Below are 15,592 nucleotides of genomic sequence, written 5' to 3' on the forward strand. Positions count from 1 at the left end.
GTTGTGATGCCTAAGTACTATAAGTACTAGTTAAGATGCTTAGTTAGGAAATATTCTCCTTGGAGGCAGTAAACAGTGGTTTGAGTGGAAATCTTTAGTGTCAAACTATGCTCTCTTATTAGTTTCTCATCATATATTTTCTCAGATCTATTTTTTTCTCCTCTACTGTTTAAATTCCAATTGAATTTGTATTACACTTCCTCTTCTTATCCTCTGTGGGTTTTTGTTTTTTCTTTTCTATACTTGTAGCATTCTGAGTAGGGCATTTTCATTCAATTTTTAGTTTACTTTTTCTCTTCAGCTACATTCTTAATGTATTGTTAAACATGATCATTGCATTTTTTCCCTAGACATTTTTTACTGCCTGCTATGATGTGTTTTTATGGTGACTAATACCCTACAAAGTTTTTTTGTTGTTGTTTTTGTGGTGCTGTGCATATAAGGCAAATACTCTACCAACTGAGCTATATCCCCAACCCCCTGCAAAGTTTTTAAGGTTTCTTTTGTATTTGAAAATGGGATAATTCACAATAGCTAAACTGTGGAGCCAACCTAGATGCCCTTCAGTGGATGAATGGATTAAAAAAAAATGTGGCATATATACCCAATGGAATTTTACTCAACAATAAAAGAGAATCAAATCATGGCATTTGCTGGTAAATGGATGGAGTTGGAGAAGATAATGCTAAGTGAAGTTAGCCAATCTCCAAAAAACAAATGTCGAATGTTTTCTCTGATATAAGGATGCTGACTCAGAGTGGCGTAGAGAGGGGGAACATGGGAGGAATAGATGAATTCTAGATAGGGAAGAGGGTTGGGAGGGAAAAGAAATGGGCAGGGGACTAGCAAGGATGGTGGAATGTGATAGACATCATTATCCAAAGTACATGTATGAAGATACGAATTGGGTGTCAACATACTTTATATACAACCAGAGATATGAAAACTTGTACTGTATATGTGTAATAAGAATTGTAATGCATTCCACTGTCGTTTATTTTTTTTAAAAAATCAATTTAAAAATTGAAAAAGACAATGGCAATAAGTTTTTATATAATCTATGACTGATTATTTCATATCTGAAGTTTTTGTGGGTCTGTTTTTATTGTTATTTCTGCTGTTTCCTTCCCTAGTGCTTTTTAATTTTTCTTGCAAACTAGTTATCATTCGCTGTGTGCTCTCAATTACATTTGAAAAATTATTTGTAGAACTAGTTTGCCAAAGATCAAAATATCTTCCTCTAAAAAGAATTTATGTTTACTTCTGCCAGGTGCCTAGTTGTACTACCAGTCAAAGAAAACTCTAATCCAATGTCTGTCTCATGGACCTTGGGTAGTTCAAGTGAAGTAAAAGGGTTTAAAAATGTAGTTTTGCTTTTGATTCATTCTTAATCTTGGGGTGAGGTCCTTCAGTGTCTTAGCTTATTGAGAATTAGGCCTTAGACTGTGATCTCCCCCTCCCTTTTTAAAACCCCTTTCCCCTAGACTCCTCAAAACACAGCTTTATATCTCAGCTTTTTTTGATAAAATCAGCAGGAATCCTCAGAGCAAAGTCAGTTAGCTTTGAATGCTTTGCTTAACTTTTAAACTTCTCTTGGATCTTGGCTTAGCAATTACTCATAATTTATTGTTTCTCTTCAGAAAATACTTTATCTAGTTCATCCAACGTTTTGTTTTCAAAAATGGTTTTATCAGAATTCCCTAGGATTTGATTAACAGAAATTCTTGCTGGGCTCTATTTATTTATTTATTTTGATTTTTTGGTTTGTTTGTTTTGGTTTTTGTACCAGAGATTAAACCCAGGGGGTGCTTAACCACTGGGCCACATCCCTAGCCTTTTTTATTTTTATTTTGAGACAGGGTCTTGCTAAATTGCTTAGGGCCTCAACCTCCTGAGCCACTTGGATTACAGGCCTGTGCTACCTCCCTGGCTCTAGTTTGTTTTGTTTGTTTGTTTTGTATTTGTAGTTTGACAGAATGCCTTTATTTATTTTTATATGGTGCTAAGGTTCAAACCCAGTGTCTCAAGGCAAGAAAGTGCTGTATCACTGGGCCACAGCCCCAGCCCTCCTTGCTGTTTTTTAAAGTTCTATTTATTGGGCATGTGATTCATACTTCAGGAAAGAAAAAAAAAATCTTTTAGGGTGTTAGGGTTTTTTCTCTTTTGTAAATCAACATTAAAAATTAGCAAGATTACTCCTAGGTATAACTGGATTTCTTTGGAATCAAGTAATACTATATGTGACTATAACCAGGTAGATAGGCACTTTTTTGCACATGTATATGATTTTAAAAGAAGCATGACTATATAAATATATAGAAATTGAAAATATTCAGTGTTTAATCTTCAACCAAAATAGAACTATCTACACCTAATTATCAGAGTTGATTATAGTACTTGTAAGCCAGAGTTTATAAATTACCATCTGTCTTTTTTTTTTACTTTTAATAAAATAAAATCATTTAAGAGAGAAAATATTTCATTATAGAACATTTCCTTTCTTCATCCTTTTGATGAATAAATGAAATTTCATATTAATATCTGAAATCAATAACAAAACTGATGTTTTCACATTTTACTAAATCACCAATGGATAACCACAGATAAGAAATTGCTAAAGAAACACTGATAAAAATAGTAACAGATTTATATATATTTAACTTGAAGATTTTTGTTCAAATTTATAAATAAAAGCAACATATTTGAGAAGCAGTCTGCAATAAATTGTAGCATTAGTTATAATATCAAAGCTGGTTTTAGATTTTGCAGATTAATATTTTAACATTTGAATTGCTTAAATTCACATAAATTGTGTTTTTTTTTTTTTTATTGTATTACCTTTCTGTTAAGAATTCATTCTTGCACTTAATTAAATCTTTTTTGGCAGTTTCTAGTTCAAGAATTCCACGCATGTTCACAGACATCATTTTTCTTACTGTAAAGCATTTGTTTCTTGATTTGCTGAGTTGAAGCATTCAATTTAAGTCATTAGCTAAACAGAAGTCCTCAGTTTATGCTAATATTGTTTTGTCACAATGTCAATCAGCAAGTATTGCAGAGTGACACAATGGCTGTGAATTTCATTGTTATTAATCTGAGAAAGCTTTGGGCTTTCCTTGGCAAAGAGCAGAGGTGGGCTGTGTCAAGGTTATGGAGGAGGTGTGAATTTTACTAAGCTTTGGTGGTTAGACCCATTTTTCCTTGAAATATCCTTAAGAGCTATTTAAGCTTAACCCCACAATTATAGGTAGAATAGAAGTTAGTTTATATTTAATGATTAGAAAATTGAAGCTAGAGACTTTAAGTAACTTACTCAAGCTGTCACAGCTTATTAGGTCAAAGTCTTGATTGGCGTCCAAGTCTCTGGTGAAGCCTGCTTTCTTATGTTTCAAATACCAGTGGTTAAAGCAAGAAGAGGCACAGTATGTGCATTATGTTTGCATCTTTGCAAAAGAGTAGTTTGTCATCTATTTCAGTGGAATATTGTGGAAATTCTTAATCTGGGAGTATTAAAAGGCCATGATGTTAGTTTGTTCTGTGTTACAGAGTAGTCAGTTTTTGGAAAATCACCAAGTTTATAAACTGTAGATTACTTGTACTATACAGCAAGATAATAGAGAACTGTACTGACAATGTCTGGTAATACACTTTAACATATTAGAAAGGAATTCTAAGGTAAATATATGTCATATATGCAAATCATGTCTTTATTTCTTTGTTAATTCTTAGGATATTCATGTTCTCTTCTTTCAGCTTTAGCAAACATTTCAGTATTTCAAGAAAGCTTCTTCCTTTGGTTTATTTGCCATTTTCTTATTAATCCACTTCTGAAGCATATCTATCCATTATACTAGAAATAGTAGCATTGTTTATACACTTGAAGTGGTTGTGAGTATAATCCATGGCGCGATGTCTTGGTTATGCTAAGTGTCATAATTAAGAATATAGTATAAAAAATCTAAAAACCTGATTTGGTGGTGTCTTTTTTGTAGAATACATTTATGGATCAGAAGTAACATGCATGTTTAGCCCAGTGACACACTTAAAAAAATAACTTTACCAGGATCTTTCCATGGTAAAGAATCTACAGTTTTTCCTCAAAACCACTTTTGCCCATCTCTAACTGCTTAATGACATTAATATCAAGGTAAATTTAATATTAATGTTCAATTAAGATTTCTGATATAGGTATACATACATTTGTCTAAGGAAAAAGGGAAAGTCCTATCTGGTTGATTTTATTAATTCTGATTGGTGGATTGCTGGATGTGGTTTTGTGTGAGACTTAGAGACTTACCTTGAAGGCTAACTTACCTCACAGTCTCAGAATTAAGGATCTTAAGTAATCCTGATTTAATATAAACTTGAGATGGGGACTACATTCAGAAAACAAAATGTACTAGTCCCTTGTTTATTTGTTTTTTAAGTGATATCATTACTGATATTCATATGTATAATATTGGAAGAAACATTCTGTGGTATACATATGGACATGATCAATTTGCTGTTTTATGTTCTCTTGACAACTTGAATGATGAGAGTAAGGGTTACCTTTACTTGCTCAAAGGGATCACATCTACATATTTGGCTTTACAAAGAATAGAGTTGTTTTCCTGCAAATTAGAGACTAATACTGAACCCTAGATCCTAAATCTCAGATCATACAAAGGAGGCTTTGGTATTGGTGATACGGCCAATCTTGCAGTTAGCTCCCCATACCACACAGTTGCAGCTGCAATACTTTTTAACTAAGCCTTCTAATAAGGTGTGAAGGAGTACTGCTGTTTTAGCCTGTGATTTCTGACCTGGTAGGATCAGGCCATGCATTGTGGCCCCATGTCATATCAAAAGAAGACCATTCCTTCTTTAAGTGTTTATTATGCAACTTAAAATCCCCTCAACCCCATGCTTCAGGATCTCTCTCATAGTTTATAATACCCAGCCCTGACAGAATGCAGTGTGCTACCATAGAATGTAGTGGGGTGCCAGAGGACCTGTACAGCTAGTACTGATTCTCACTATGAGTTTTCCTTCCATAAGCACTTGTTTTGGCAAGCCTGATGTATGTGCCTCTTGACCATTTGCCTGTGTTTGCACAACAAACCAGAAATAGAACTTTCCTTTTGAAATCACTTGTGTAGTTTCTTCTTAAGATAAGGAATAATGTCCTAATAAAGTGCAAAATATACCTATAGGAGATTCATTTGCTGAGGGCAGAAGAAGCAAATCTAGCAGTCACTGAGGGTTTCATATATTAGGAATTTTTCTGTCACTAATCCCTTTTAGGCATTGTGTGATGACAGAAAATAGCAGTTACAATTTATTTGGCTACCATAACATTTATTAAAATCTTCTTAAATGTCTTCTACCCAACTGTTAATTTAGTGATTTTTTTTCATACATCCAACATGCCTAGACAACAAATCCCAGGAATATAGAAATTTCAGCTAGTTTTAATGTCATTTTTAAAAAGTGTTTATATTTAAAATTAAATGTGTTTTTAAATATTATTTTCACACTTTTTCATCTTCACACTGAATTTAGTGGATTAAAAGGATATTTTTAAACAAGAGTAAATCACTCTCTAAGGTTTTTATGCTTTTATATAATATATAATAATACTTTTGTGTGTGTATGCCAATTATTAAACCTAGGAGAGCACTTAACTACTGAGCCATATCCCCAGGTGGCCCCCGGACCCCACCTCCAAGTTGCTGAGGCTGGTTTTGCACTGGTGATTCTCCTGCCTCAGTCAGCCTGGCTGCTGGGATTACAGACGTGCACCACCACACTTAGCCTTGCTATGTTTCTTATAGGAATTTAATAATATTTACTATAAAAGTGACAATATAAATAATATTTATCCTTTGAAGGCTGATCTCTATACATATTCAAGTTAGGTATTTAATATAACTTAATTAAAATTTGAATCACTATTTCTTTACGACAAATTGGCTAAAGTTTTTATTTGTTTTGTTTTTGTCTTTTTCTGAAAAATGTCATTTAGAGAAATGTAAAGGATAATTCTATATTTGAATAGTAAGGGTAGCAAATCTATCTGCTTTTATTGTCATATATGTTCCTGTTAACAGAAATCCACAGAAACCATGTATTTTCTCATTGTTTAAATTGAATTATTGCCTGAATAAAGCACTTTACAATGTCAGAAAAAATTATTTTAACAGTTTGCTGTAAACTATTCCCTAGAGAAATTATTGTTTTTCTTTTTTGTATACAATTGAGCATCTCTAATCCAAAATTCTAAATGTCCTCCAATCCAAAACTAATTAACCTGGTGCCACAAGTGGAGACATTCCACACCTGGCCTCTTTTGATGGGTTTGTAGGCCCACTAAAAATATCATATAAATTACCTTCAGACTGTGTGTAAGATATATATGAAACAGATATGAATTTCTGTGTTTGTACTGTGTCCTATCCCAAGATATCTCTTATGCATTTGTAGATAATTTCAAAGTTTGAAAAAAATCTGAAATGTGAAGCACTTCTTGTCCTAATAATTGTAGATAAGGATTACCCAAACTGGAGATAAATTCTGTGTGTGTGTATGTGTGTGTGTCTGCATATGTATATAAACACATTAACATAATTTGTAAAACAAGCCAGATATATATGTGGAAAGAGAGAAATATACATACTTGTGTACATAGAAAGAAAGGTGAAGGAGTTGGGGGTGAATGTATGGGAAAAGAGGGAAAACAGGAGTTACTGTACTATGGTTCTTAACACTGTCTTTTAGCATTAGCATACTCTGTTTTTTTTTTTTTTTTTTAATAACTAAGCTTAGCCTCAAAAAGTACTCAATGATAGAGATGTCATATTTTAATATATTTTAGTAATGTTTTTCCCATCTTAATGTTAGGTCTTCAAACATGAACTAGCTTACTTATTGACTGGAATTCTTGGAGCAGCAATAGATTATTGGATTTTCCTTGGTCTTAAGATGGGTAGAAATGTGATGAGACACATGTCTGATGACTTAGGAACTTATATTTCCCTTTCATGTGATGGTAAGTGTGTCTTTGTTTTTTCTTAGCCTCATTCTGGAAATTGTTATGTTAATTTTTTTTTTTTTTTTCAATTCTTTTGGTGGTACTAGAGATTGAATCCGGAGGACTTTGCCACTGAGCTACATACCCAGTTCTTTTTATATTATTATTTTGAATCAGGGTCTCACTGAGTTGCTGAGGCTGGCCTGGAACCTGCGTCAGCATCCTGAGTTGATAGAATTACAGGTGTGCACCACCCCACCCAGCTAGAAATTAGTTTTGACTTTCCTTTAAGCAGTATGTAATCTTCTAATGTATGTTTAAATGATGCTTTCCTTAAAATAATTGCAGATAGATAGACAGATATATACAGGAACAACTGAAGATAAAATTACCCATAATGCACCCACATAGATAATCACTTTTAACTTATGATGTTTTTCTAGTATTTGTAAGTATTTTTATGTAGTTGAGATTATTACTATATATGCAAGTTTGTATTCTTATTTTCCTCTAAATATTACAGGAGGCGTCCCCCCATATATATTATTTATTACCCAAAAGTATTTTTTAAATAGTTTTTGGTTGTTAATGAACCTTTATTTTTAATTTATTTATATATGGTGCTGAGAATTGAACCCAGACATACTAGGTAAGTGCTCTACCACTGAGCCACAATCCCAGCCCCTATTATCCAAAAATATTATTTTGATGTTTCATAAAAGTTGAATATTACTTAATAGAATAAAAATAATATATGGAAAGAAATTTTTTATTATATGGTTATGTATAATATTAATATGGTTTCCTGATTCTATAACTAAAAATTGTAATTAGACAATCTTATGCAGTAGTTTTAAAAATTAGTTTTTACCCCCATTTCATTGGAGAAATAGATTCACTTTTTTTTTTTTTATATTTTTTTTAGTTGTCAGTGGACCTTTATTTTCTTATATATGGTGCTGAGAATCGAACACCAGTGCCTCACACATGCTTAGGCAAGCATTCTACCACTGAGCCACAACCCCATCCCTGAAGAAATAGATTCACTTTTTAATGTATGTTTTATAGAATCTTACATGTTCAGAACTATTTTCAGTATCTTTAATACCTCTAATTCTTTGAGTAGGATGCATTATCAGTCTCTTGTCTTACCTGTGCTATATGAATAATTACCAGGTTTTTTCCTATATAAACACCTAATAACATTAAAAAATGAAACTCATTGAATAAGAATACTTTTTACAAAGTAAAAATACTTTTTACAAAGTAATCTGGTTTATATCACTCATTATAATATTTCCCCCCAGTGTACCTTTTGCTGTATAGTTTTTCTTAATATAATGTAAAAAACTATTAGCCAACTAGTTTGGTTGCTTTCATCTGGTTATCTAACAAGAAAGGAGTATGGATGAAGCAAATAGAAGTACTTTATATGCATAATTTTCTCACTTTTCCTCCTCACCTTATTATCTAATTTTAAAGTTTTTTCTAAATTAAATGAAGAGTGTTATTTAAGTGTTATGATGACAGAATTCCTTTTCACAACTATCATCTTATGGTAAGTTCTAGTCAACTCTTTGACATGTCTAGTCTGAGGAAGGCTTCCCTAAGACCTTATGTATGTTTTCTAACTTCATAGCCCAATTTAGGAAGAGTATGCTTTTCTGAACTCTTGCCATTCCTTTTTGTTTCTGTAACTCTGAACTCCTAAAATGAACATATTTTAAATCAAGTGTACTTTGTGTGGCTCTCAGATATAAAAGATGATTTTTACATACTTAATTTTCAATTATTTAGACTGCTAAAACATATAATTTTGTTGCACATATTGTAGTGCATCTTAGTTTTATATAAAGAAAAAGTTCTTGAATCCGCTGTCAAGCAATTTAATACTTGAAAGAGAGATTCCAGAATAGGAATCCAGGTTATAACTGGGTTCAGGATTTATTTGATGATGTCCTCTGGAAAGAGAGGTCTTTTTTTTATACTACCAAAGTTAGAAGATTTTTATCTAAAGCACTTTGTCTCCTTTTTTTCTCTTTCTTTTTTATTGAGCCGAGGGGGTGATTGCTCTTTCTTTTGTGGACTAGCTGTCCTTTGTTGAGTGACTTTTTAACATTTCTTAGCACAAATTCAGTCTTCCTTTGGAACCTTATCATTTCTTTCCCACCATTTCTACTAGGTAGTGTAGTGTTTTTTGTCCTTTTAGAAACAGCAGAATTCTGGCATTGTTTGCCAGAGTGACAAATAATATTTGGCTAACAGAATTCCTTGTTTCCATTCTGTAATGAAACCTCTTTGAGTTTGAGGGCCCAGGACAGGATTAGCAATGGCTTTAGAGCCTACCAATACAGTTAAATATGTTATTTCCAGTACACAGTAATTGCCTTTAAGGAAATAAAAGTTATTTTATAGTTTAGTCAAATACATGACATTTGAGCTTTGTGTTAACAGAGTTCTATGTGTAGCTTCAATGCTTTCCTTACTCATAAATTTCTCTTTACTATGAAGTAGGGCATTGTTATCCAGTGTTATTCTTATTTTCACATGTCAAATTTAAACCTTAGAAGTTTAAACCTATGACTAACTTGAGGTAGAACTTAATGTTACTTTCATAATCATGTCACCAAAATGATGCCAAGGATATATAATTGATCACTAATCTTTAAAACTCTAGATGTGTGCTTGGCTAGCATTGTACAACTCCCTGAGTCCAATACCAGTAACACACACACACACATATACACACACACACACACACACACACACACTTATTTCCATAGGTTCCAAATTAGATTGCAGATAGGCTAGTTAAAAATTTCTAGCATATATTTCTAAAACTGGTTCAAATTAAATATTTCCCTAGTTTTTTTAATTTATTTTATATTATTGTTTTTATATTTAATATTTATCAGGGTGTAGAAAATTAAGTGAACATTTCAACATTAAGAAAGCAGGAACTTTTCTATAGCTAAAGTGCAAAATAAAATTATATTTATTATGGGATTTGTAGAATACTACACTTTTCCCTACAAAGTGAACCAGGTGTTATTTCTAATTATATCCTTTCTGCTCATATTTTTATGAAGAAATTTGAGAATCATTGACATTGGGTTGTTTGCTTTTTTTTTTTTTTTTTTACATTTTTTTGCATTCTTTGTTTGGTTTTCCTCAGTACTGGAGATTGAACCCAGGTACACTCTACCACTGAGCAGCACCCCAACCCTTTTTATTTTGAGACAGGGTCTTGCCTAGTTGGGGTGACTGGCTCAAACTGCTGATCCTCCTGCCGCATTCTAGGCAGTCTCTGGGAGTATAGGCATGCACCACCACACCCAGCTTTTTTTCATTATTCTTTGGCTCAGTTACTATCTTCTGCTTTTTCTAATTTGTAAGTAAAGATGCTATGTTGCTATAGCATTACTTCCAGTTGAAGATATTGATCCATCTTTCTCATTTAATTTTAGTATTACCCTTGTTAGTTTATAATTGGTGAAAATTAAGGCAATAAATAGTTCAGAAGACAAGTAAAATCTTACTTTCTTTCCATCACATCTTGTGTCTATCAGATTCACATTTTGGACAAAAAGAATTTCCTTCTTGTATTTTAAGGTCATGTGAAATTTATTTTCAATGCCTAATTGAAATTCCCAGTCTATTGGCATAAACTAGGGTTAGCAAACCTTTTTAATGTAAAGTGCCAGATAGTAAACATTTCTGGCTTTTTTGTCCCTACTGTCTCTGTCCTGTCTGTGCTGCAGTTTTAGTAAGAAAAAGCAACTATACACAGTATATAAATGGATGAACATGGCTGTGTTCCAGTAAAACTTTGTTCATAAAAATAGGCAGCAAACCATTGTTTGCTAATTCTTGAGTTAAACAAATTTCTTCTGTTTTTTTTTTCCAATGGGAAAGAATACTTGTCATTAAAATTTTTATTTTTCACATCTTAAGAGTACTTTTTTTAAATATTTTTTTTTAGTTCTTGCTGGACCTTTATTTAATTTATTTATTTTATATGTGGTACTGAGAATTGAACCTAGTGCTTCACACATGCTTGGCAAGTGCTCTACCACTGAGCTACAACCCCATCCCTTAAGAGTATTTTTAATAAACCTTCCTTTTCCCTTGGGTTGCATTATTATCTTTTCCTGATATTTTTTGTTTTTATTCAGTTTTACTTTTTTTACATCTATTCCCTTTTAATGCTTCCACGAATGCAAATTTTTATCTTTTTACTAATTGTAATTATCTCGTTCAAAATACTTCTTTTTCTTTCATTCATACAACACTTCTTTATTGGTGTTCAATTAGGCATTCAACTTAACACTTCATATATAGTGAAGGAGGGAAATAAAACATGATTCTTGCTTTTTTGGAGCTTTCAGTGGGAGAGGAAGATTGTAATAAAGTTAATGTAAATGTACCATTATACATCATTTAAAAATAAATGTTGAGAACAATTAAAACCAGGGGTTGATACTGAACTACTTTGTATTGGATGATCAAAAAACACAGAACTTGAAAGATAAGCAAAAGTTTGGTACATTCAGGGGAGAGTATTCTTGTCAGAAGAGTAAAAATTTACCAGAATTCTTAAAGTAGGAAAGAGCTGAGACTGTGTGAAGCCTTCTCACCGACTGGTAGTAATATCAATGGAGTCAGAATAAGGCCAAAGAAATGGGTAAGGGAGTTTATGTAGGAACTTGTAAGCCATGCTGAGAATTAGAAGCTATTTAACAAGGGAATGGAAAGATCTGGTTAACTTTTCAAAAGATTGTTCTTGCTTTACTTTGTATTTTATTTCTATGAAAGAAAAAGAAGCATTTTTGAATGAGATAATTACAATTAGTAAAAAGATAATTATAATTAGTAAAAAGTTATCTGTCACTCATTTTTTCATCTGTCAAATATGAATATTTATTCTGTGCAATTTAGTGATATACATTCTGTGAGGGCTAAAAAATATGATCCTATTCTTTAAAGGTTTTGCAGTCTTGGCTAAGTTCTCTTGTTCATCTGTTATTTTTTATTCTATTTTATTCTGTTACCTGGTAATATGTGGATCCATTAGAGTTTGTATTTCCCTGTTTCTGTAAGCTTACCAAATAGCTTCTTCTTAGATGAATAACTCCATTTGATAGTGTGAGATTATCTTCTTCAAATTTTACAGTCAGACCTTTTCTCCTTTCCTTTGACTGCCTAGAGTTCAAGTTAACAGATCAATTCATTGTAGTAAACTCTGTGATGGTAGATATAGGGTTTTTAATGTCCATAAGTAGAAATTAAATGTAACTCCTTTCTCATTTCCTGTTCATAAAAACCATATCTCCATTGAGATCATTGTGAAAGGAGTTATGAGTTTAGCAATCATATCTGTTCAGGGATATGTGAATCTGGTTGTCATATGAATGGAATCATTTGCTAAAGACTCGTATAGTAGTCTGTCACATCGCAAGAGCCTCGATCTCTTTAATCAAGGCAAGGTTTCTCAGTCTGAGCACTGGTTATGTTTTGGCTGGATAATTGTTGTTGAGATTCTCTTGCACATTAATAGGATGTCTAATAGCATTCCTAGCCTTTTGCCACTAGGGGCCAATAGCATTCCCTTCTCCGTTTGTGAGAACCAAAATTTCCCTTGAAGAAAAATCCTACCTTTTTCCTCCTCCTCGCTGATAATCAGTTGGTCAAGAAGGGTCAATGACTGCAAGGACACCTGAGTGCCAGCCTTTCTGTGAATACATCTGAGCAGGTATTCAGTGCGTGACTGCATTGTCCTGACTAAAAGAAACTCCACCTCTGAGTAGAGAAGTCAAGCTTTATAAAACTTAATATGGCTATTAAGTTTCTTATTTAGCCCCATTTTTAAAATATTTTAATTAATACATGTAATTGTAATTCTTATGTGTTGTAAATATTTGTTACTTTTATTGACTTTATTGTTTCAGTGTAGTTAATCTACCATATTATATAGTATCTCAACTTTTTTATACTGTTTGTTTTGTTTAATTTTAGCTCTTTTGGTATCCTATTGTTTGGTATCATTCTTTACTTGACATTCCATTGTTTTATCCATTTTGTTACACAGATAGTAATAATAGAAAATTTATAACATTAAATAGATTACAGGGGAAAAATCACCCTAGTACTTTATCACTTTCAGTTCATTTGTATATGCATTTACATCTTACTGGAACACTGATGTTTTTGAATAGCAGAGATTTGAGGGTTTGGGTGTCTTTTTGTTGGTTGTTTTTCATTTAAAATAAGCCCATAGTCACTGGGCACGGTGGCAACAACCTGTAATCCCAGTGACTTCAGTTATTTGGGAGGCCAGCCTAGGCAACTTAACAAGACCCTATCTCAAAATGAAAATATTAGAAGAGTTGGGGATATAGCTCAGTGGTAAAGTACCCCTGAGTTCAATCTCCAATACCAAAAAACAAAACAAAATAAATACAAAGTAAAAGGGACTGGGATGTTGCTCAGCAGTGAAGCAACCCTGGGTGTAATACCCTCCCAAATACAATATAATAAAATAACCTCATGGTAGAATGAATGAAATTTTTTGGTTTTGTTTTTAATTGTAGATGGACACAATACCTTTATTTTATTTTTATGTGATCCTGAGGATTGAACCTAGTGTCTCCCACGTGCAAGGGTAGCACTCTACCACTGAGCTACAACCCCAGCCCAAGTGCAAATTTTTAATGAAATCTTTACTTACATACTCTCTATTTTATGTTTTCTTTATTTATCTTGTGCTTGTCTTTCTTCTCTTCAGTAATAGGATTTATGGGTGTTATTAGAAGTAATAGTCTAATATATTTTTTCCTATCACCTCAAGACTGATCGTTGCAAATTAAATAAGTGTGGTCATTCAAAAACTAAGTACTAGTTTTCCAAAGAAGCAGCTGTTTCATGAGAAGAGATCTTTTATGTTAATTGGAAAATATAGTGATAAAAATCTCATGTATTTTGGTATAATTATATTATTTATTCTGCGTGTGTGTGTGTGTGTGTATGCAATTGTAAGGCTTTTATTTGATGTAATAAAAAGTAAAATGAGAGTTCATGCCATAATTTTTTTTTCTCTTTAAAGGCAAAGAATAGGAAAACTACTTTTTTTTTTTTTTGGTGTGTATATGTGTGTGTAGTTTATAATGTGGATAAATGTTTTTGGTGTAGGAACCATCATTTGGTTGAAGAAAATCTACTGATGAAATAGTCTAAAGGAAAAAAAATTCATTTGATCACAGTGGCACATATCTGTAATCCTGGTAACTTGGGAGGCTGAGACAAGAGGATCTCAAGTTTCAGGCTAGCCTCAATAACTTAGTGAGCCTCTAAACAAGTTATCAGAATACAAAGGCCTAGGGATAAAGCTCAATGGTGAAGAGACTGTGGATTCAATCTCCAGTCCCCTAAACGCCCCCAAAAGAGAAAAATATATAGAGAGAATATAGTTCTATTTTCTTCTCTTGTTTTTCTGCAGACTTTTCTTCACAGGAATTAGAGATTTTCATTTGCTCCTTTTCTTCCTCCTGGCTTCAAATGTTTGTTGCCGAGGCAGTCTTTAAAAAGTTGTGTTTGCAGAGCTCTATCAGTATTTCTTCTGAGCCACTCTCTCTTCATAAAATGGTAAGCACTATTTTAGATGTTTTAATTCCTAAGAAGTATCTTTATAAATTCAACTTTTAAATATTCTTAGGTATTTCTAATAAATGAACAGAGTTAACAAATCTTTCCAACCCATAAAAGAACTAGTATTTTTCTATTTCAAAAATAGTTTAATTACGAAAATCAAAGGGAGATCAGTAGAGTAAAGGGACCATAGGGGGATTCTTGGGGAATATTAGCCAAATTATATTGTTATATTGTGTACATGTGCAGATATGTAAAAACAAATTCCTCCATATGGACAACTATAATGCATCAGTAAAAATATAGAAAAAATTCAGTGAATAGAAATTTTTAATCATTTTTTAAAGTAATTAAGGATTGATAATAGAAAAGCGGAACAGTGATCTTTGTTCCCTAATCACTTCTATAATAATACATAAGATTATTTTGAACTAGATTCAAAACAATTCCACCTAATATTTAATGGTTTATAAAGAACAAAATTTATAAATTATATATATCCTATACACACATACATATAAGTTACATTTGATCCAAGGTTTTCTAGTTTTATTTAGGCTACCCGAAGATATAATTAGGATCTAGTATCTAGCAGTTTCTTCAACAAATAAGAAGTAAGTTTATTTATTGATCAGATTGGGTAAATTGTTTTACAACAATACTTACCTTTAAAGTTCTTTTCACTCCTTATTCACTCATTATTCATTTATTTCAGCCTTTCTGTTGAAGAAAATTATTTTTAAAATGGAAATGACAGAATATAAGTTGTATAAATCATCAATGTAAAAGTATACGAGTGATTCATAAGTTGGATATAAGACAAATCAACTTTCTTAAATGAGTATTAAAATTGAATAATAAAAAATTTATTTTCAAGAAGGTATTTTCCTTCTTGTCTACATGATATTGACATGGAACTATCAGCTTTTTAATATT

General features: G+C 32.2%; 1 protein-coding gene across 3 annotated transcripts in view; it reads left to right on the forward strand.

Annotated features, from left to right (window-relative positions):
* The window catches only part of Slf1 (SMC5-SMC6 complex localization factor 1), a 71,693-nt gene that overhangs the window by 48,769 nt on the left and 7,332 nt on the right, over positions 1-15,592 (forward strand). For all 3 annotated transcript variants that reach the window (XM_015483686.2, XM_048811430.1, XM_048811428.1), the window contains 2 exons: positions 6,883-7,030; positions 14,508-14,653. In XM_015483686.2, coding sequence (XP_015339172.1) covers positions 6,883-7,030; positions 14,508-14,653 — 294 coding nt within the window. The remainder of the gene's footprint in view (positions 1-6,882; positions 7,031-14,507; positions 14,654-15,592) is intronic.

The sequence above is a fragment of the Marmota marmota genome, unplaced genomic scaffold (genome assembly GCF_001458135.2).
Source record: "Marmota marmota marmota unplaced genomic scaffold, marMar, whole genome shotgun sequence".
In the NCBI taxonomy this organism is placed as follows: domain Eukaryota; kingdom Metazoa; phylum Chordata; class Mammalia; order Rodentia; family Sciuridae; genus Marmota; species Marmota marmota.